The sequence below is a fragment of the Numida meleagris genome, chromosome 2 (genome assembly GCF_002078875.1).
Source record: "Numida meleagris isolate 19003 breed g44 Domestic line chromosome 2, NumMel1.0, whole genome shotgun sequence".
NCBI lineage: Eukaryota > Metazoa > Chordata > Aves > Galliformes > Numididae > Numida > Numida meleagris.
Genome location: NC_034410.1, coordinates 64,486,529 through 64,510,555, shown reverse-complemented (window position 1 = coordinate 64,510,555; position 24,027 = coordinate 64,486,529). Strand labels below are relative to the sequence as shown.

Below are 24,027 nucleotides of genomic sequence, written 5' to 3'. Positions count from 1 at the left end.
ATATATAATAGAAAAAGAATTCAATGTTGCTTTTGTCTCTCAAGATCAGAGGTAAGAGCAGCAACTTAAATACACGTACAAGACGATCACACGCAGACACAATGAGTCATGAAAGTTTAAATGCACAGATGCTGTGGAAATGAAAAGATAATATAACGTGTATTCTTTGCAAGTCTTGCAGAGTTCAATCCGTACACGACGTGTGTGGAGGGAGGGGAGAAGCCCCCCTGCTCTCTCTAGGCAAATTCCAGCTCTGCTGGCATGTAAGGTTGGCCCTAGCCCTGTGTCTCTCTACATTACTTCAGGAATGCAGTCTCACAGCAGCCAGGGTCACTACATCATCCTTGCCTTTGTGCTCACAGTGCACATGCTTGAGTACATATGCTTGCCTTAGATTTCAAGATCATTCAAATATTTTTCCGAATCCCTCCTCAAAATTGCAGACATACATCACTTTTTTCTCCTATTGCTCCATTATTTTGCTTTATCACTTTTTTCTGGAAGGGGGTTAAAAAAAATTGAAGATTGGTACGAGCATGTCAACATTAACAAACAGTATCATGTTTGGTTTTTTTTCCCTGAATATTCTAGCTGGAACTATTGACATTTTTGAGAATCATACTTCAATACTTGGAATGCAGGCATAAAGAACTGTGTCATAGTAGGTTTTCTATTAGAATACAGATTTGTATCCCAGAAATTATTTGGAACTGAAGATAGATCTTACCTGAAGGCACATACCTTTAAGATTGCCAGATTATTTGAATTTATAGATATTTCAGAATGGAGATGAAATTGGAGGCCAAAAGGAAACAAAACTTAAAACAAAGGAAATGCCTGCTCCTCTTTCTGAGTTTTCAGGATACCACATTGGAGATCCATCTGCCACTGAAATTTGGAGATTTTTTAGTCAATTGTTCACCAAACATTTTCTTGTAAATGAGTAAAATATCAAAATAAGTGGACCTCTCCAGCTCATTCCAGCATTATTTCCAAACTTCCTCTCTGCACCTTTCCCAGAGAAAAGGTTGATTTTGGCAGTTAAAAAAAAATGCCCCAAGCTATGTGTAAAGCAGCAATCTATCCAAATGTGTCTTGCATGTGTAAATGTGCCTTGCTACTAGACCTTTATATTAACAGCTGGCTAATTTTGCCTTTCAAATGTGAGCAGTGATTAAAAAAAAAAAAAAGGGGGATTAAATAGAATATGAGTGCTGCCCCGGCCCTCTCCTTGCTGAAGGTTTCTGCCCTTGGTTGAGGATGCAGCTACCCTATCACTTCGTCATTGGAAGAACAAAGACATTGCATGGGATGGCTGGGAACACATGGCAGGCACAATGGTCACTTTTAAAAGCGTATTTGCTGTCCACAGAGTAAATGTGTGTTGTAAAATCACCAGAGCGTCACTTGCTTTAGAAGATTCTTCATGGAGGCTTGTTTCGTTACAGCTAGCGGAAGCATCTCTAGGGATGTTGGGGCATGGCGGTTGTGTGCTGGAGGAGAGAGCTGGCAGGTTAGCTACAAGGACTCATACCGTCCTGAAAAGTAACTAGCTACTGACTATCACATTCACAAACAATCATCGCTATACTAACCCTTCTTTCTAATCTTGGTTTTTCTTTCTAACCTTTAAATTTTTTTTCTACAAATACCCCTTTAAAAAAAATACCAAGATTTCTGTTAAATTCTCACTGACGTTGGCTTTAACTGCAGCTGATAGCTTTGAGAAATTGCACTAATCGAAATGCTTCTAGCCACTGTTTTCACATGCCATCTTTTTCTGTTGCTAGAAACACTTGCAAAAATAAATATTTTTTTTCTTGTAAATTTGTGTAATACTGCTGTTTGCTCATAACTGAATCATAACATGGTTCCTATGTGAGAAAATGCAAAGATATCAACATAAAAGGCTACGCAGTAGACAGTGAGAGTTTGGTATGAGTCTCACTACAATTAATAGTTGCACAGGGGCACTAAGGCACTTTTTGAACTTGTCTTATGCATACTGCCTATTTAAGGAAGGATGACTGTAGCACCAGGAATAGCATCATTTCTGGTAGATGCTTATTCAGATAGTTCCTCAAGGCTTCCAATGAAGTAGGTTCAGACAATTTACTAAACAACCCATCCCTGTATAACATTGTTCCTACTGTTACGGTTCTTCCTAATGTCTGACTTGAGTGTTCTTTGCTACAGTGTCTGCTACTTATGTCCTATCCCTTCCGGATACAGAAAAGCAACTCTGATCCACTGCAATGGAACTTTTATCAAGCTTTCAGAAGCATGTGAATACTGCCCAAAAGTTAGATTTGGATGTGCGCAAGTGTGTGAGATAGGCACCTGGACCTTTCAAAGAAACAGCCTTGAAGGCTGTAATCTATCTAGTAGTTTCACCAGTATCACTAGTCCCACTGTGAGTAAAGTGAGTCTGGGTCTGAATGGTGGGCAAAAATGGGCATAGAGGGTTAAATAAGGCTCAACCCAACAGCTCACTCAAGTGCATGCTTAGTTTAAGTATTAGAGTTCAGTTCCTTTGGTAAAGTGAATAATAAACCTGAATGTGTTTTAAAGTTAATGGGAATGCGTAAGTGCTCTCTTGGATCACAGCCAGAGTCCTCAGCACATTTCAGGACTAAATACAGATTTAACAATATAAATTTAAGCCACTATGTTTTTAAACACTAACCAGTATTCTTTTCAGAAATTTATCTGGAAATTGCTGTAGATCTGAAGGCAAAGCTAAACACCTCTCTCATGTAAATTTACTTCTGATAGTCTTCTGAATCTAAGAATAAGTGGCAATAAGAAACATTAAAAACTAGAACTGTAGTTCATTAAAATTGAGTATTGTAGTGTATTTAATGGTTTTCAGATTAAGCTATCTGACCTGGTACCTTTCATTACCCATTTAGGGCACAGATCAAAATCCACATTTTAATGCTAATTGCTTGTTGGATATGTTAAAACAATTTTTGTCTCTAAAAGAAACACCACAATTATATCTAATAGATGTAAAATGCAATCTATTATTTCTTTTTCCCTCCCTTTTTCACTACGGGACAATGAGAGGTCAGAAGGGTGGGAGGAAGAAAAAAGAAGAGAGATAAGGAAGCTTAGGAATAAAAAAATTACAGCCACGAAGGGGTTTTGAAATAGATTGAATGTTTATTTATGTCATCAGATACATAAAAAAAACCCAAAACATATAATTTCCTTTAAAATAAACGTGGTTTTGCAAGTGAGTGTGTACGTGATATGCCTGTTGTGTAATCAGCCTTTGTTTATTTATTGTTATGTATCAGTTGTCAAAAAATAGTCCCCATTATACTACAGACCGGACAAAATGGATCTGGCTACAACGTGCTTGCAAAATAAAGCCATGTGCCTGCAAGACATTGCACATGCGCCAGGCACTCTGGCTAGCAAACAGTAGTAATGGCAAAATCCCAGCTGATCTTGGGCTGCTCAACATATTCTCTCTCCAGAGATGTGTCGCTAGAGCCTGTGAATGGGGCGAGTGTGGAAAACAAGTGTTTCTCATTGGGTTTCATCAAAATCAACTCAGCTATTAAATATGAGGTCTCTGCTGCTCCTGCTGACTTTCACTAGGGCACATCAGGATGTGCTGACTGCAACCAGAGCCTGTGGGGGAAACTGGGGTGGGCAGGCAGCAGGACAAGAGAGCTGTTCCCCACCTTCACTCAACATGATCTCAGAAGCCAGCAAAAAATATCTAATTAACAGCTTTTCCCTGCTTGTTCCTGAAAGCAGGGAAGTGACAGCAGTTGTACTACAATGCGCTCTTGTGGAAAAGAGGGACAGAATTTATCCTGCATTTCCAGGGAAAGAAAATGCAAAATAGTCTTTGAATTATATATTTTAACTTTGAAATAGAAACATGGCCAAATTTTAAGCTGTTTAAGGTTTCAATTTTCTTTTTTGGCATCTAACGTTTTAAAACACACACAGTAAATGAAGGCCAGTCCCAAAAAGTATTACAACTGATGCAATTTAGTCATGACACCCATGACAGAGCTGTAGTATACAGCATTCGGTATTTTTAGCTGCAGAGAGTAGATTAATAATTTGTTTCATTGGTGCTGTTTAGAGAAACAATGCCTCTGGGTCAGTAGTGCACGGATTCCTTGGACAAGCCTTGAAAGGCAAGAGTTAGGGTGGTGTTAGCCAAGAAAGTAAAACAGTGAGAGAATTTTGTGTACTGCTGGAAATTGTTGAAAGTGCAGAAGATTATATTTTTTGTTTGATGTGGAAAAACTGACTGTACGTGTTCTGGAAGAAAACTCAAAATATTGTGTGCATTAATTTATATGTTGTTTCTCTTGAAGCATACCAGAAATCATCTGGGGGCAAACACTGATCAGTATGTTGTTTTCTTCTCTCTTGCCTTTCAGCTAAGATGAATTTATTTCACATCACAATGAGGGGTTTTGGCTTAAACTCCTAGATAATGGTCACAAGGCTGCCAAGGTCAGAGAACTTGTTTCTGTATCTATTTATTGAAAAAAAGAAATAGAAGTGTAAGATTTAGGTAGATCACTTCCTAGATGTTGGTTTCACAACATTTGATTTTCAGTATAGGAGGAATCAGAAAGCAGCTGGTCTTGGGTGCATAGCACAACACAGGAAGTCTGGGGAAGAGGAGGCTGAGGGGAGACCTCATTGCTCTCTTCAAATACCTGAAAGGTGATTGCAGTGAGAGCGGGGTTGGTCTCTTCTCACTGGTGACAGGACAAGGGGAAATGGCCTCAAGCTGTGCCAGGGGAGGTTTAGGTTGGATATCAGGAAAAACTTCTTTACAGAAAGGGTTGTTAAGCACTGGAACAGGCTCGCCAGGGAGGTGGTTGAGTCACCATCCCTGAGTGTGTTTAAAAACTGTTTGGATGTGGTGCTCAGGGACATGATTTAGCGGTGGGTTGTTAGGGTAGTATGGTTAGGTTGCGGTTGGACTTGATGATCTTGAAGGTCTTTTCCAACCGGAGCAATTCTATGATTCTATGACTTGGAAATATCTGCATGAATTTTTTTTTTAAATCAGTGAGAGCTGCTAGAAGCCAACATCTACAGGAATGTTCCATCAACTGATCAAGAAAATAAACAGTGAGGTGAAGAAAGTGTGCAAGGATTAGAGATTTGTTACAGTGGACAAGAAAGAGTTGGGACTGCTGCTGGTTCAGATCTCTGATCTCTGGTTCGGAAGGCACCTCTCACAGGCACAGAAGCAGCCCTCTTGATTTCAATCAGTTAAAGTTAAGTACACATAGAAAAAAAGGAGTTGGTGAGTCACACAGACCAGGTAGCTTCACCTTGTGAAAACGATCAAGCAAAACCTCGATAAGCATTCAAAGAAACTGAGTAACAACCAACATGAATTTGTCAAGAACAAATACTGTTAAACCAATATAATTTCCTTTTGCAGTAAGGTAATAGGTATTATACAAAGGATAGAAGTAGTAAAACTGCACGTATCTTCATTTTAGAAAAGCTTTTGGCAATGTTCCTCAAGAATAAACAAAGGCAATGTGGTCCAGATTGAAAATCCCATGGGATTAGAAGAATGGCTGGTGAAGCCTTAGCAAAAGGGCCCAATATCAAAATACAAAAACGCACTGAGAGAGGTTCCTCAAGGGTCTGTCCTGAGTCAGATACTACTCACTGCTTATTACTTATCTGACAACATACAGAATATGAGTATAGAGAGGAGAGGAAGAAGACAACAGCTAAAGGTGTGTTAGAGAACAGAATTAGAATTCAGAGAGATTTTGACATACTGGAGAGTTTTTTAAAGAAAAAGAAAAAACAACACAAAAGTTAGTATTCAAAAGGTGCAAGCGTAGTAAATCAGACATGGAGTCATCAGTTCCCTGGATACAGGAAGGGGAAAGGTAAACAGGATTACAGTTCCATAGAAAAAATGTAGAGTGAATCACAGGCTAAACACGAGTCAACACTGTTATGTTGCTTTAAAAAGGCAAATGCCATATGAGAGTGTAGGAAAAGGAAGAGAGACTGCAAAATAGGCAAAGGAATTATTTTGCTCTGATAAGCCATAGTGTGACTACAATTGGAGTTTATCCTTCTCAAAATGTTTTTCACCTGAAATATGAATGTCTTGAGGTATTGCACTCAATGACATTGAGTGACAGGAAAAGTGTGCAGTGGAGATCAAATTTGATTATTAGTTCAGAAAACAAGAACACCAGGATGCTAATGGCACTGTTTTGCTTAATGACTAAAAGAACACAGAGGGGACAGAGCCTTAAAATATGTAAAAAGCTGCCCACTGAAGACAGAACTCTTGCTAACAGTCTAAAATTGCAGACAAGAACAGTGAGGAGTACACACAGAAAAAACTGTCTTTTATGATACCAGTATTGAAACACTGGGAAATGTTGCCTGAGGAGATGGTAAAAGCACCATACTGGGAAGTCTTTGAGAAGACTGAAAAAACAGTTATGTTATAAGAGAGGAATAGGTGATCCTGTCTTGGGGCACATAACAGGACTAAGAAGGTGTTTTCTTATAGTCATTTTCAGCCTTATGCTTCATAGCTTTTTTCTCTTCTTCAGATTTCCCTGGTTATAATATTCACCTCACAAACTCAAACGGAAGTAAGGAGAGGCCTAGTTTTGATGTCCACGTGCCAAAAAAGACTGGTGAAAGCTATAAGCTTGAAAGGATTCAGAAATGAGAAAAATTGTGGAAAGGTGATTATACAGAGCAGAATCCATACAATTCATCAAGAGCAGGTGAAGGAGTAAACCTGCTGTGTTTTACAAGCATCTTCAAAAGAAAATAATTCGGTTAACAAGAAGCAGTCTTGCAATGGACAGATGCAGTTAGATGAATTTACCTATTCAAATAAAATTTATATTTCTATCAGTTATTTTTCACATTAGGGCAGCATGGTGACCACTGAGAAATCTTCAAAGGTGCAGTGATGCATTCTCAATTTCTCCAACGCTCTGAAATAAAATGAAGAAGTCTTTCTAAGAAACAACTGCACAAAGAGCATGGTGTGGGAATGGCTGGAGGAAATTCAACAGCTTTCAATATTCAGGTTAGACAAGATTATCATAATAATCTCTCTTGGCTTTCATATCTGTTTACCCGACTTTGTAGAGAGATGTACTGTTTACAGATCACTGTCAAATCTGCATAAATGGATTAGAAAAAGGCATGAATGAGCAATTACTTTTGTGACCTCTCTGAGGAATGATACTTACTATTTACCAGGTCATTATATTACAACTTGTCGTTTATTTCCTCAGTTTTAACAGCACAGATTAATCTCTCTAATGGTATCTGGAGTTCCATGGAGTAATATATTTATATTAGCAGCATTATATATGACAGCAGATATATATTAAATACTATGGTATATACATATTATAAGCTATATATTTGGTTGGGTATCTGACAACACTAGTTTTCCTCCTTTTGTTCTAAAAGGATGTGTGGGGCAGTGTTTCTTTTCTCCAGTGGGTTATATCTGTAGTCAGTCATTGTCAGCTTTGTTCTGGAGACACTGAAGGGGTAGGTGATAGTTACCACATGGTCACTGCACATCAGCCGGGAAAGCCACCCACATTACATTTAACAAACTCTTGAACACAGGAAGCTCTTCTCTGACAATATTATCCAGAGCCCCTGCAGATCACAGGAGTCTTGGGTGCCACTCTTGGCAACAGCAGGATTTGTGTATGTGGATGAACCCCCACACACCATCCTTCAGGCTCCTGCTATTCCAGAGTTTAGCCTCGTTAAGCTGTTCTGACAGGTTCCCTAAGACCAAGATTGGCATAAAATCAATGCCTTGTAGTTGGTTTAAAACTCTAGATGGGGAGGTGATGTTTTCAAAGGCACAAAGATCTTTCAGTCTTTTCTCACTTCAGCTGACACTGGAGCTTGTCTGTTCTGAAGCTCAGATTCACTCTTGCTATTGATTCACCCTTTCACAGTATTTGTGCTTACAATAGAAGTGAAGTAGCAGTCAACTATCCCCCAGAAAATTCAGCCTGACTCTGTAGTTTGCTGCTTGAACTAAATCTAAACTCAGGATTGTTTATTGCAAAATCTCCTAGGCAGACAGTTCCCTTTGTGCACCTCTTAAAGTCAATGGGATTTAGCAGCCCGCATATCCACTCCAAGAGAGCATCTGGCAGGGCTGCACCCCGGTATGTGGAAGGCTGCATGGAGCTTTCCGTATCAACCCAAACTTTCGAAGCAGTGGTTTTATTTGGCACAACTGATGACAGGCTTTTAATGAGAAAACGCAAACAAGTTGTCAAGAAGAAAAAACATCATCTTCAAATGGGTGGCAAAGAGTCACGCTTTTTTTTTTAATATGATGCCAACTTTACTTTTCTTGAAGGATGGATGAGCTGTCTTTCTGCACTGGGTATTAACAGAAAACTGCTCGGTCACCAGTAACAACTTTGGAGCTAATTAGAGAAAAGAGTGACACCGAAGTCTCTCACTGTTCCCCAGGCAGATGCCATGTGATAATTTAACAAAGCTGGAGGAAAGAATCAGTAGAGAGCTGTTTATTCATCCACTGCGATATTACAGCCTATAATATAACTTGCACAGCTCTCACCTCTGGAAAAAAAATGTAAGGGAAATGACATTTCCTTGCCATAATGCTTTTTTATGGTGCTTAAGTTCTTTGAGGTTTTATGAAAGATAATTTATTTTTCCCACTAACGTCCCATCTTAGGTCTGGTTTGGCAAAACTGAGCAACTGATTCTCCTTTCTGTTTTCTCTTTCATTGCTTTTTATCTGCTTTTCATTAAGATTTCATTCACACTTGGCTTTCACAACTGAACTCCAAACAATCTCAGCAGAAAGGGGAAAAGGACGTCTCCTGGTCCTTCCCAAAAGGAAGAAGAGCCTCTGTTCAGAGGTGCCTTGTGCAGATAGATGGCTTGATAAGATGCCTCCCCACATTTTCATTGGGAAACCAGGACCAATTTGCATGACCAAGCTCTGCCCATGCTGCCCGCCCACCACCAGCTCCTACAGCAGCTGCGTCCTGTTTCTGTGCAGCTCTGCAGCAGTGCCGGAAAGCCACTGCCCAGGGGGTCAGGCTGCTGGGGAACAACCTGAAAAAACCTGAGCCAAGAAATGGAATTTCATAGCTTTCCCTGCTCCATTTCTGAAGAAAAGTTGGTCTCTTTTTCATACAGATGACATGAAAAACATTGCAATTGGTTCCCACCCAACAGTGAGCCTGATGAGTGAGAATGCCCCATGGTGTTGCCCAGCCTAGGCCATGCAGCATTGTAGGCATTTTAGGGAATGAGCAGTGCTAACCCCAAGCACGCTCAGGGCCAGCACACTAGGCTCAGCTCGCACTCTGCCATCTGAGGGTCTGCAGGGGATTGTCCTGCAGGGCCTGGGGCTGCAAGCGCCTGTGTCAAGCCCAGCTGCATCAGACATGTTTTAGCTGACAAATGTAACTGCTGTTTCCAAAAGAAGAGCACCTGAAAAACACCAACCCCCCCACGCCACAGATACAGGCCTACAGGACCCAAGTGATGCTCCTGGGAGAGAGGAGATGGCAGGAGCCCGTCTACCTGCCTCAGAGGCACAGCACCTTCCTCTCAGGCGCACCACCACGCAGCCCTGCCTGCCATCTTGCGCTGCAAATGCCTGGGGTGGGTTTCTGCCTGCACACAGTACTCGGAGTACACACAGTCCTTGGAGTTTATCATTATTTGTTATGGTTGTCGTTGCTGCTGTCACTAATATTATTTTAGCAGAAGCTTTCCCCACTGCTCCGCTTCCTCTCTTCCACGAGAGGCTGCTCCGCGCCCAAAGGACTACCACCGCCCCGCCTCCTGTCCCTTTATTGGGAGGGGCTCGAGGCGCAGCCGCCCTTCCTCGATCTCTCCGCGCTCCATCGATGTCCTCGGGAGGCGGCTGCCGGTGCCTGCGCCCGCCGGACGCGGAGGCGCTGCCGGGAGCGGCGCTGCCCCAGGTGCCGGATACGAGCGCGGCGGCGGTGGCCGGTGAGTGACAGCGAGCGGCCTCCCGCCCCTCTCTTCTTCCGCCGGGCTGTGCGGAGCCGGCTCCCAGCGGGGCAGCGCCGGTCCTCCCTCCATGCGCTGGGGCGGAGACCGTCCCCATCCAGGGGGGAGACCGAGGCTCTCCGCCTGCCGAGCGTCGCGCTCCACGCCCCGCCCCTGGCCCGGGAGGGGTTCGGGGCGGCTGTTCGCGGGCGGTGGGGCTCCGTGCCGCCGGGGTGTGGGGGGGCAGGTAGCGCCGTGGGGGAGCAGCCCCGGGAGCGGCGTGGAGGTGGTTCCGCGTGTGTTAGGGTTGTGCAGGAAGTAGGCCGGGAGAGCCACGGGCGGAGCGCCGGGGAATTAACTTAATTAACTTAGCTTAAGAAGGAACCACAAAACGGTTTCGTACTGAGGGGAGCAGCTGCCTGGACACGAGGATGGTCCTATTTCCAAAAGGGGCCCTGCCAATCCGTCCCATTCTGCTGGTTTTCAAAGTAGCGTTTCTTCCCAGTGGTTGCCTTTTCCTCCTCTCTTATTTATTTCCTTGGGGTTTCCTACCTCTTGCATCTTGTTTACTTTTTGTTAGATTGACAGCTTCTAGCCATATGCTCAAATGCTTTGAATTGAAGCCCAGTAAGGTAATAAGCCATCTTAGGCAGAACGTCAGGTCAAATCTGAGCTGTTAATGCCCGTTCTTTAAATTCAGTTTAAAATTGTAATCTCATTGTGATTTTCTGCACTTCCTGATTGTAAACAGTTTTTTTTTTTTTCCTCCTTACAATTTGTGTGTATTTCACTGCAGCAAGCTTTTCATTTCCTTTTCCTTTTGATAAAGTTGTCAAACTATTAGAAGGGCATCTAGTTAAAAGCATAGAATGGCCTAGTTCAGAAGGGACCTTAAAGATCATCCAGTTCCAACCCCCTGCCATGGGCAGGGTTGCCACCCAATAGCTATTGGGTTCTTCTTTTTAATTACTTTTAATTGTAAACTCCAGCTAAAACTTCTCACTTAGCAAAGCAGGTCGGACTTCTTGATTTATTTTTGCTCCCCTGAAGAAAAGCTTTGTAATTCTCCATTCCATATCGCTGTAGTGTCTGTCACAGCTTGCACTGACCCAGCAAGGAGCGGCCAAAAGCATGCCCTGCTGCTGCTTTCTTTCCCATGGATCACTTAGTTTACAGGGTTCTTGATTTATGCCCACCCTTGGACAACAGTGTTTTTACTTAACTGGGGGTTCTGTTGTTTTAAACAGGATGCAATGATTTTCATTATACTAGTGTGATTTATTTCAGAGAAAATACCATTAATTTAACGTCTGGTGGTATGACTTTTTTTCTCCTGTATGGAAAACTTTTCTTAGTGTTTGTCAGAGGTGAAACTATTCAATTAAACATATTCTACCAACCAAGCTTGCGCTTTTTTTTTTGTTAACATAAAGTTGTCTTGTGTTTTTATGGCGATAGTTGAATAAATTACAATTTCTTGTTTACTCAGTAATTCCTTTAGTGATGTATTTGCTTTATCAGAAATTAGTGCTGAGTAGCAGTCTAAGTTAATGGATGTTTTTGGAACTCAGTGGCAAATCCATTTAGTTCTAGTCATGAACTTAAGGAAAAAAAACACAGAAGAAATGTCTGTTGAATAAAATATTCAACACTGTGCATATTGATGTCGTTCTGTTGAGAAGCTGTTTTGTCTTCAGTAGTCAAAGTAATGCTCACCAACTATTTTTGGATCTGCGTATTCAGATCTTAGTGTTTTGAGTTGTAGGATTCCTTATGTTGAGAACATGTGAGGCAAAAACAAATATTAAAGGTATTAAAATATGATTCATCGGTAGTTTCGCAAGGTCCCATGAAAAAGCATCCAGTGATACAGTCTGTTCATGATGCTGTTCTGCACAGTGAAGCTGCACTGAAGCACATTAAGTGGTAGACAAGAAACAGAGGCCGCTGACCTCTTTTAGTGATGAAAGCTTGAGATATGTTATGTTAAACCCTACTTCATCAATTTCTGTCAGTGTGATATAGCTGGCTGTAAATCCTGTAAGTCTTTAGCATTGTACTTGAAACTGATCGTCAGTTGTGAGTTACTTTTGATTCTCTTCTTGCTTTTCTGTTTTCCTCTCAATCCATTTAAGGGAGGGGAAAAGAGCAAGATGTGGGATAAGATCTGAATAGGCTGATCACAGAAGTCTGAATATAAAAATTAATTTTGTAAATACAGATTCTGACAGCTATTGAAAGAATACATGAATTAAACTACAGTTTTGTTCTCCAGAACAAGTCAAGCCTGTGAAGTGCCAGTGGGTATTACCTGCGTGGATTTCAAATGGCTATGCATTGCTTTAATTATGCAAAAAGGGCACATGGACATTTTGCACAGAAGAAATCAGTAGTACTTCAGTTCAAAATGAAGGACTTGAAAATAATGCTCAAAAGATTGTACGTATTACACTGAATTTATTTTCTGTGGGAGCTTTTCTGTACGAGTGGCATCTGGTGCTGTACTTAAAAGCACGCTGAAGGGTTGAAATCTGAAAATAGCTAAATGGATATCTTTGAGGGGAAGTCAGACACAGCTCTTCAGCTTAACCTTTTGTCTTAGACCACCTACCTTCTGTAAATCTGTATGGTGCAACATTGTCTTTCAGATTGCTTTTCCCGAGGGAGGGCAGCAGTACTTGGTAATGGGAAAATTCTGTTTGTAAAGGTGCTTGTACGATATGGGGTGAGTAGATAGTGCCTGCACAGGGCAGTCACGTCAGGTTGGTGTTTCATCTTTTGCACAGAACACAGACACAAACATTTGTGTTTACAGCTTGTAAAGTATCAATTTAAAAATAAAGCTGATTCAAAAAAAAAAAAAAAGGTCAGAACCCCCAAATTATTTTTGAAGTAATAGAATTCTGTCAGTGTTTCAGTCCAAAAGGAGTCACAGCATTGATTGTTCTCCCAGTGTCCAAAGTTGGAGGAGGAGGAAAGAGGAGGAGGGAGAACCTCATTTTTGTGATCTCCTGAAAAAAAAGAAATCCGAGGCAGCTTTCCCAGAAGCTGAGTAATGGGACAAATGCCTGAAAATGAGGATTAATTGTGCTATTGTTACGTTGCGTATCTTGATTAGGGGAAGGTAAGCTAGGCATTTAATATTTTAAACAAAACTAAATCAAATGCCTCCTCTGCTCCCCGTGTTTTGTATGTATGGAGACATTTGTACTTTTTATGTGACTTTGGAACTATTTAGTGCTTTTTATTAAGAGGAAATTGATGTGTAGCCTTCTTTGACAACAGTTATTAATCAGTGCATGCAGTGCACGCAGCATTTTCCGTAGAAAATAGTATGATTGCACTCAGGGGTGGGTGTGAAAGCCTGTGTTTCTGTTCTTTACTTGTTTGTTTGGATTTTAAGGAAAACAAAATTTGTGAGACACAAAGCCTTTTGTAGGTTGTGTTGTTGTTTTTTTTTTCTCTTGACCATAAGGAAACTACAGACTAAGTTTTCAGTTGAATTTTCTAAAGCAAACCTTGGGTATATGGCACAGAAGCCGGTGGAAGTTCTGTCAGCGTAACAGTGGCTGTGGATCAGATGATGATACAAATCTGTGATGTTTCAGTTAGTTAGGCTTACATTCTATATTTTTCCTTTCACTTTGGCTATGCTGAAAGTAGCGTGTACCCCGTATTCAGAAATTCCTGTATGGCATCCAAAAGTCCTTATCAGTTTTTGATCTTGCTGAGCGAAAGTTTCTTTTTGAATGCTAAATTTTGCATTGGAGACTAACTGAATTTTTAAGGCCATCCTAAAATCTTGATTTAAAAAAAACAACATTTTCTATTTTCAAATTCTGAGAGTACTGTGACACTGCAGATCTCACCGTAGTTTTGACATGTATGCCTTCATTCTTTCTGGGAACATGAATGTTAGACAGAAAGTTAAGAATCTGCATAGGAAGAGGATGCGTTTTTCTCATGTTTTCTCATGTTTCATCAGCATAGAAGGCAGTGGAACTTCTGTCTCCCACAAGACAACTTTACTGATCTGAAAAGATGGTAATTCCAAACGGCAGATGTGAATTTTAGATAGGTAAGTGGAAGGTTAAGAGTACGCAAGGTAGAGGCAGGCAGAAATATGTAAGAAAAATACCTGTGCACGCAGGCTCTCAGACAGAACTGCGCGTGTATTTCTCTATATGAATAGAGAGAGAGACTAGAGCATGTATCTTGTGTACTTCCCTTAGCGGAGGATGGAATGTGATGTTTGGGTGAGAACATGAGAATTACAGGGATCTCAGTAACAGAAGTGCGTGCCTCACCTTTTAAATATTTCTGAAACAAAAGAAACTGCCCCAAAAGCCGCACGGCGAATGTTAAATTCACTGCAGCAGTCCTACCTACAAGAACCCAAGTTAAAACTTCAGTCATATGAACTGTGTAATTACAGTGGTTATATAGTGTTTTTATAAAGAATATTGTGTATAGTTACAGGGCTTAGAAAAAAATCTGTGGTGTCTTGTTTCTTTTCTCTGTAAAAAAGAAAATAAATCCCATCCCATTGGGATTTATGTAGTTTATTTTTTGAACTTCTGGATCTTTTTGAGTGCATTTGCATAACGTACTTGTAAGTTTTTTGATGCTTGCAGTATTGATTTCTAATTTCTGTCTGTGAATAATGTAAGATAGAGAGATGATGAAGGTATTAAGATTCTTTACTGTTCTTCTGATAACTAAAATAATGCAGAAAATTATGATAAACTGTAGAAACCTAGAATAAAAGAGGGATGAATGGTTTAAATGTAAGACAGGGAGGGTAATGACTTCTAGATGAAGCAAACTTACTGGATTTTGGAGGTAGAAGCAGATGTAGGAAAGCATGTGCTTTGAGAATTTGGAAATGAGTGGGAGATTTATGGCCATCTGTGATATGGTTTCGTGTAAAGCTGAGTTGACTTTTTTCTATATATATGTTTATATATATATATGTTTAAGGCTTTTCTTCACAACGTCGCTAGATTATGGTGATGTGTCGCGTAATAAATACAGAAGCTTTTAACAAGTAGATGACTTAATTTCTGGGGAGTTGTAATGCAATTTATAACGAAAATAGCAGAAATTTTGGGGAGAAACATCTGTGCTCAAGCTTCCTTGAATTACACTTTCTTATAAGCTCCTGCTCTTTTCTAGCCAGCTTAGCATGACCAGAACAGACATTCAGAAAATGTAAACTGGTTTGCCTTGAGACTTGGTAATGAATAGGTGCTGTAACTCAGAATGTAGTAGCAGAAGTGTTTGTTCATTCAAGAACTGGCATAAAACAGTATGTAGACGTACTTAATAAGTTGGAGGAATAGTTTATTTTCACTATGAAGTTATAGAATTTTAAAGCTAACTTGTCTGAAAAATGTATTTCATAGGGTGATACTTTTAGAATTTTTTTTGTTGAAGTTTTCTCCTATGAAAATATCCTAATTCAAGTTTATATGGCTAGAATTGACATTTGGATTATTGTAGTATTGATGATTGTGTTTAATGTTGGCACATTGTGATTGTCATTGTCATTTAAGTGAATAGATTTTGGAAAAAAGGTGACGATGTGGCCGTGGTTATGGGCTGTTGGACCACATAAGTGGGTTACATTAAATTTGCAAGTGAATTTGTTGGAGTAGATACTTGCATTCGTGGTGACGGAGTGGATGGAAAGAAAACTTTCTCTGTAACTAAAATAATGTTCAAATGGTTCATTCAACTCTTCCTGTTTCAACAGGTGATAAAATTGACCATAAAATGATTTTCTGAACTAAAAGAAATCAAAGAATCCCCTCCAAACCTACTGTTGTAGAAGTCTCTGTTCATCTGTACCAGTAGATCAATCTTATAGAATCATAGAATCCTTAGAGTTGAAAGAGACCTCTATAGGTTGTCTAGTCCAACTCCCCTGCAATGAACAGGGAATCTTCTTTTTAACCTTTTTTTAGAATGAAATATTCTTACTTCTTTGCAATGGATCACAACTCATTGTAATATGTAGGCTCGTTAATTTCATTCAGGATGTTTACGGTGTAAGATCCTAACGAGCAAAGCTTCATTTCAGGACGGAATGTTTATAGAAAAATTCAGCATTTTGACATCATAATCTTGTTCATGTAGTTAAGTGTTCTTTGTGGGGAGTCTCTCCCCTCTCCAAATAAATAACCTATTGCAATTCCTGAGTTAACAGTGTATCAGGATATAGGTATGCTGTGTGTCATGACTGATAGGATGCTGTTGTTGAGTATGTGCTATGAAATGGATTTATACAGCTCTAGATTTCTTTTTGACATGTGATAGATAGAAGGTTAATTGATGCTAAATGGATGCTTTGTTAGCCCTTCAACAGCTACTAAACTAGTGCAGGAGGAGTGCAAATCATTACTACAAAAGGCCAAGACCAGTATGTTTTCTTAGTGAGTTTATAGGTCTTTTTTTATCCCTCCCTTCTTTCCCTCCTTTCCAACCGCACAAAACCTAGCCAGCTGTAATGATAGGAGGGAAGAGTGGGCAGCTTTTCTAAACACACGCGCACACACACACACACACACACACACACACACTCACTCACTCACTCACTCTCTCGCACTCCTGCCCCCTCTTTTTCCTCTCCATACCTCAGCAGAGTGACAGCTTCTAGATGTTGCGTGCGAGTGAGTTCAGCTGGTGCTGTGTGGTCTGGGTGTGTGGTCTCCAGCTCAACAGAGAGCCTGCTAACAGGGTGGATGAGAGAGAGCAACACTGTTTACTTTAATTTATTTCGGATGCCGGAACTGTGCCCGGAGTTTCTCCTGAGCTTGATTCCACAGTTAGCAGTGTCAATCCCTCGCAGCTGCAGCGCACTCTGAAATATGCCCTGAGCTCTTTTACCCAGCGCTCTCCCAGCATCTGCCTCGGGTCCAGCTTTTAATTCCTCTCCACTCGGCGACGTTAATGGCATTGCTGAGTGCTGTGATTATTTTGCTTTCACTGTGTCAAGATACAGTGCCACGAACGTGTACCTTGCTGGGTTAAGTAAAGCAGGACCTCAGAGATGTTGATGAAAGAGGCAGGTAGAGCCGCTGGGAAAGTAAAGTGGTTGCGCTTATTCCTTTGCCTGTCCCCAGACTGAAGTCTCTAGCGTGGACTTTGTGACTGGCTGCAATATTCAGTAGCCCTTTTAAAACAAAAGGGGTATCGTATTATGTCTTTTTTAATACTCTCGATCTTTTTCATTGTTTGCCCTCCCATCTCAAAACGTGCTCATCTTCCCAGACCAAAATTGATTTTGGCATGCAACATTGTCCCGTAGGTTAACGTGTTTGTCAGTGTTAAGATTGGCTTGAATCAACATGCCGGATATGACAGACCAAGACAAATGAGGCTTTGTTGTTTTCTGTGTGACGATGAAATTCCCCTCCTTTTTTTTTCCTGTTTGTTCATCTTTTCATTATAAGTAGCTTAGTGGTGTTTTGAAGAGGGTTTTTTTTTCCCTCGAAATGTAAGATTTGTGAGCATTTCTTGTTTAAATTGACAAGTCTTCTTTTATTATTTAAATAAACATGTGTAGATTCTTAATATCACTTGGAATTTCAGCATTGTTTAGCTTATTCACTTCCCAGTCTTTCCTGGCAGGCTTGCAGGAATGGACTTTGTATTATTAATGCAGTGTTGAAGGCTGTGGAAATTCTAGGGCACTGAAGATCTCCAGAGGGGTTAATAAATGTCAGTTATTTTCACAGTGCTGCTTTTTGGATGCTTTTAAATCTTAGTTTATGTAGATTGTCTGTCTGAATTTATATTGTTGGGAAGATAAAGCACAGAAAAGGTTGCAATAATGTTGGTTTTTTTGTCATTTTGTAATGGTTTTGAACGCAAACATAGAAAACTTTCTGCTTTGTCGTCCTTCTTAGGGTCATTTGCCATGTTCCTTCACTGACACTGTTGTAGAGCGTTGTACTCAGGGGACCCTCTGCGTTTCCTAGTGAAAACAAATACCTAGATTTATTTAGTAGAAGCACAAGTTTGTGTAGTTTAAGGTGCAAAGGCCATCACCTGTGTTCTGGAATCCGAGCATTTATTGATTGTTTAAAATCATCTGTTTCATAAATCTGTTCATTCAGACAGCATTTAATGCTGCAGTGTTACTGTGATACGAGTAACGTACTGGTTTGTGGGTTGTTTGGTAAGCAAACAACATGGGAGGCATGGTGTGATTTGAACAGGGAAGATGCTGTGGTTGTTCCTACTGTACCTGCATCAAAATGTTTTTAATGGTAGTCAGTCACATGTATCATATATGACTGGGCACAAATAGGTGCTTGATAGCTGAAGGCTTTAATTATACGTGGATGTCATTTTTACCTTGCATATAGTTTAGACTTTCTCAGAGGTATGACATAGACTTTTTCTTTCATTCCTCCTTGATAACTTAGATTTCCTTTGCTAGATGACCGTGACATTTGCATTGACCTTGATTCTGTCTTCCTTCCAGAGTGCCTTTTAAGTTCAGTGTCATGACAAAGTGCTACTGAAAACTTTACTTAACTGAATTTTCAGTCACTGGAACCAGCTCGCCTTCTTTTTTTAGAAGCCAGGAGCACCCTTCTAAAACCTCTCAATTCTTTTGTTAGTGAAATTTGTTAGGTGCATCCTGTTGCCACTCGTCTTCTGAAGTTCTGTGCCTTTGTCATGTTTGTAGTTTTATTTTGTGATTTGAACATACAGGCCAGTTTGGTAACCCTGAATCCTGAACTTCTGTTTTTCACTTATGTTGTATTTTGGTATTGCTTCGAGAACAGTAAGCAGTGCTCTGTGTTACAGAGTAATTTTGGTAGGCATTGATGATGTCCTTTCTCTTTGCATTTCTTTTCTTCATTTCACTGAGAGTTTAATGTGGAAACCTATTTAAGAATTCCTGTTTTAAACAACCTGAAGTTTTCAGAAAAGCATCTAGACTTGTGTTTTTCCTTATGTTGGATGATATTTTATTTCTTCACTATTTGTCTTTAAAAGTGGCTTTTCTTAGGATAACGAGTGACGATGTCCCATCCTTAGCAAGCCTGTAGTGTTCAGAGCAGTCTGGATTTTTATTTATTTATTTATTTATTGAGCTAAACCTCTGTGAGAGGACAGTTTATTTGAGAAGCTCATGTAAAGATGAAGATGATGTTTATGAAAGGCATTTTTCAAGATGGCTTTGTAGTAGGTGGTCTTCGCAGAGGCTTTCCTTGCACTTCATAACTAGAAGTATGACAGAATAATAGAGAGAATAATATGGACAAGATCATAGGAGCAGTCAAACAGATGTCATCCATGTTAAACTTTTCAGGAGATATTGTGAGGAAATGAAGTTTTAAAAAGACGGGAGGGAAGTGAAGAGGGAAGAGAGACTTCTGTGAGCATAAAACAGGAATGTTCATGGCAAAAAAAGTAGTCTTGTTAACACTTCTTTGATAAAACCATATTTTCAGAAAAAATATCTCATAGAGAAAACAGATTTTGCACAATCTCCCCTGCTCTGCACACGAACCAGTCTTTGAGTAAGAAAGCTGATTTTTGTTTTTACATTTTATATAGAATACATGTATTTTAAAAAAAAAAGATTTCTCTGTGGGGTGATTATAGAATTGCAGTTATCATTCTTAATTAGACTTAATGAAAATTAAAAAATGAAACTAATGAAAAAATGAAACTAAAACATTATTATTATTTTCAGCTTTGCCTTGAAGATTAATAAAATAAAAATAGCAACCTGCTTTTGGATCATAAGACTATGCAAGCTATGCTTCCCGGTAAACAGTTTAGTTTTATTGCATATTGACATGTATGTCAAAAGAGGAAGGGAAAATATTACAAATGAAGACTCTCAGGCATTTGTTTGATCTCTGTTGCAAGGACAGATTCCATACCGTTCCATCATTTACTCTTTGAAATAAATGAAACCAATTGCTATTAAAAAAAAAAAAATCAAATAATAGTGCATCTCAGTGCTGTAGTGCTCTTGTAATGTGATGAGATTTACTGTGGTCTTCTCATCCAAGTGAGGTATTTTGAAACAATTCTGCAATAAGTATGGAAATAATTTAGAAGAAATGTTAGACTTCAGGAGGCTCAGCATTTTTATTGCATTTATTCAACTTATCGTGAGGAAAGATACAGTGCCAATTTCTGAAATCCAGAGGAATACATTGTAATATTTCTTCTGAGTTTTGATATTGATACCAGCCAATTATCTGTACGCCTAGGTATTTTGAAAGAAACAGTAGCTACAATGCAAGGAAACCATGACGTTGAGTGTGAGGGAGTGAGAATCAAACAAGAAATACTAGAGTAGCTTCTAGTTTGCTCATTTTCCTCAGGAGTTTTCCTTCCATGCTACCACTGAGTTCTTGAAGGTGTTGGTTCTTTTCATTTTTTTTTTTTTTTACATCTGTGTTACTGATTAATGTCCTATATAGATTGCTGAAAAATAAAAGTTATTTTACACCGTGCCACTGAAATCTCAATGTATGCTGCTTCCTACGGAAGATAACTGAATGGGTAGTCCCATTCTTTCTTAGCATCTGTTGTGTGTCTTAGAGCCCTACTGAGGATATGTGAAGAAAGCTGCAAACTCAATGTAGATAAGATGTAGAGGGGTACATGGAGCTTGTTCTCCTCATTCTAGGTAAGGTTATGCACCTGATTGTTTTCCAGTGTCGTCTTTGCACGTGACTCCAGAGGAAACTTGATATACTGAAAGATCAGATCTTCTGTGCACGTTCTAATTGCATTGGTGTAAACAAAACTTCCTCTGTGTTTTCAGTTTCTGATTGCTGCAGGTAGGATTGGGCTTATAAATGGGAGTTGGGAAGCTTGTTTCTGTTGTGCTGCCTGTTGTTTTGTCAGGTGATGCCTTGGTAATGTAGCAAGGAAAGCTTTGAATCCAGTGTATCTGAGATAATAGCTTGACATACCGTGCAGCTCCAGGATTTGGAATCCTGACAGCTGATTCAGTTTATCGTTTTCAGCAAGGAAGTGGAACAACAGTAGTTCAGGTGAACTATATGAATAAAAGAAGGATGAGAGTAAGGAAGTAGAATTATCAAGGTGGCAGGATTCAAAGGGAGAGTTGGGGTATTAACCCCTCTCATCCTCCCCTGCTGACATTGTACACAAGAAGTCAGAGGGAAGATTGGCAGGGTAAGGGCAGGAAATAGGTCCAAGTCCTGCAGCCGACCTGACTTTGGTTTTGAAGTGAGGCAGGGACTGACTGCCTCTGAAAAATAGAGAAACATAAGCAGGGCTTACAGGAGCAGGGGAGAGGGGATACTGCCTGCCAGAGCATAACCTTTTCTTCTGTATCTAGAGATTACTGACAGCTGATTGTAGTCTGCTGATATTGTCCTCCTCTCCTTCAGTGTTGTTCCAGCAACGTGGTTTTAGACAATATCCATTGACTTCTGCAGCCCCATGTTAGAGATATGAAACGTTCCAGCATTTTACGTAACAGCTTATAAGAGGATCCACGAGACAGAATTGTTGAATTCCTTTTTCATCTGTTTATTACTTGCAGGAGCTTGAGAAATTAGTGTTAAACTGAAAACATAATGTAATTTCTAATCTTGGAACTTCAGCTGCTCAGATGTCCTGAAGTTTGTCAGTTAAAGCAAATCAAAAAGCGTTGGTTCCAGGGGTATATTTTGTGCATTAACTGTGGGCTCTTAACAGATAATCCCTTCTGTAGTGGGCATGGCTCACAGACTGCAACTTAAGTTTTTGCTTATTCCAGCAGAGTCTTCATCTCTTGTTAATTGCATACTGTTCAGTAGCAGTCTCAAAAATTTCTCTAAAGTTAACAAGTTCTGTTTAGAACTTGAATATTTCTGAACGTTGTGTAGTATTTCTTACATTCAGTACATGTTTTGCACTGATTTCAAGTGTGAGCGTGGGCTCTGAAGTTGAGAAATTTAGATGTTTTTACTGCAGAGTTTTATTACAAGTTATCTGCTATGCATCTGTGGTGTGGATAGGGACAGGTTTCTGTTCCAGGGGCAGTATTTGATTACTTTTAACCATGAGATCTTCCTCCTTGTTCCCACCTTTCCGATTCCATCTTGGTTTTTCGTGTGCATTCCTGCTTCAGAAAATAAAGAAAAAAATCTTCCTTCCTGGATCTTCTTTGAATCTAGTAGCAGATCTATAGTTAAGAATTGGAAATGTGGGGATGTTGGTGGGAACTAAGCTGCTTCAGGTTGTGCTCATCTGCTTCTTGTAGATGCACGAGGGAAACTGCTAATAAACAAAGGGAATTCCTGATCAGTTTCATAGTAGGCTGCGTGACACAGGTGCCATACTGGTGTTTGTGATTCAATTTAATACTCTTCTGGAAATGCTTTTATTTTTTTTTATAATTTCATGTACCTTAATGTTTATCTGTTGGGATATGATTTGTTTTATTGATGTTTTCTTCTAATGTAGTGTTTGTAAGGAATGCTTTTCTTTTCTCAGCCTATCAAAACATTGATGCTTAATACAAATTAGTGCTGGGGTTTCCTCTCCATGGGAGCATTTATGCCAGTCAGTTCTTGATGGGGAAATAATCCAAATACATATCCATAGAATATTACTTAGCAATTCTAAACTTTCTGAGAAATGCAATGATAACTTTATAGTAGAAGAGTGAAAATTTTTGATGTAAGTGGTTTGGAGTGTGTTAAGTGTTTTGATGGTTTATGTTTTTGTGGTTTTTTTTTTTTGAATCTACATTTTATTTTCAATTCAGAACTAGGGCTATGTCGATTATTTAGAAAAAATCTAAATGCAAAAAAGGTGTAGGTATTCGTCATTGTTTGATAACTATGTGGCAGAAAAGCTTTGAGAATGGTTTCTCATGTACACAATTTTTTTTGGATTGTTTTAGAAGGTTTTTTAACAACTTTTACGTAATTATTTTAAAATAATTTTTTTTTTTTTGCTGAACAGGTGCAAGTTACTTAGTTTGCAGTAATTAAGTAGGCATCATGTCTCGAGCACGCCAGCCTCCACTTGTGACTGGTATCTCTCCCAATGAGGGCATCTCATGGACAAAAGTGACAATTCGAGGAGAAAATTTGGGAACCGGGCCGACAGACCTCATAGGTAAGCTGAAAATAAATGTACAACTTTTGAGGCTGTAGAATAGCACATTTGATTGGGACTGTATCTTCTTTGCAAATAACGTGGTAAAGTCTATTGCGTGTTACAAGAAATGCCCTTCCACATCTGTGCACTTGTATCCATGAACTCAGGGATGCTCCCCAATGTCTAGAAAATCAGAATAACTGTACTTTGTTAAATGACCCCTTAGCCTAACTCAGCATCCTGTACTGAACACTTATGAAGAATGACTATGGGAGTGAGTGTATGAGAAGGGAGTAGATACAAAGGTACGCTTCTTTGCAACTTTCCCAGGCACTGAGACTTTCTATCAGAGCTGTTTCCAGTGTACTGAGAAGGTCACTGAGTGTTACTATTCCTTGAGTTAGTGTAAAAGTCAATTAGGACATCTACAACAGTCTATAACAAAGTCGATTCAACAATTCAGCTACACATTGTATGAAGAACCTTCACTGTTTTGATTTTAACATGGTAATTTCATTTGAATTGTCACAGTTCCTGCACTGGAAGAGTGAACAGTTTTCTCTGTGATTCTTCTGTGTAGATCTTGATGACCATTACCTTCAGTTGACACTTTTCCAGTATGAGTACTACAGACAAATTCAATTTTTCCGCACGTTTTTGACCCGCTCTGTTGCTTTTCAATGAATCGGTTTTATTACTAATATCTTGAGATAGGAGAACATCATCTTGGATACATGCAGTGTACAGGATGTGAATGTACTTTTACATAATGCTCTACTCTCATTTTCTTTCACAGAATTTTCTATATAATTAACATTAAACATCAAGTTGATGTTTTTCACTGATCTGCTTACTGTAGTCCCATGCCTTAATGCTTGAGATATAGCAGTCAGT

At 39.6% G+C, this 24,027-nt stretch overlaps 1 protein-coding gene across 4 annotated transcripts in view; it reads left to right on the top strand.

Annotated features, from left to right (window-relative positions):
* EXOC2 (exocyst complex component 2) overlaps positions 9,884-24,027 on the top strand; it is a 128,862-nt gene continuing 114,718 nt past the window's right edge. For 2 of the 4 annotated variants that reach the window (XM_021386474.1, XM_021386477.1), the window contains exons 1-2: positions 9,884-10,032; positions 22,996-23,151. In XM_021386474.1, the coding sequence (XP_021242149.1) occupies positions 23,034-23,151 (118 nt within the window). In that variant the 5' untranslated portion in view covers positions 9,884-10,032; positions 22,996-23,033. Of the gene's footprint in view, positions 10,033-12,307; positions 12,472-14,039; positions 14,111-22,995; positions 23,152-24,027 lie in introns of those variants that run through there. The other 2 variants (XM_021386476.1, XM_021386475.1) reach the window with 2 other exon arrangements.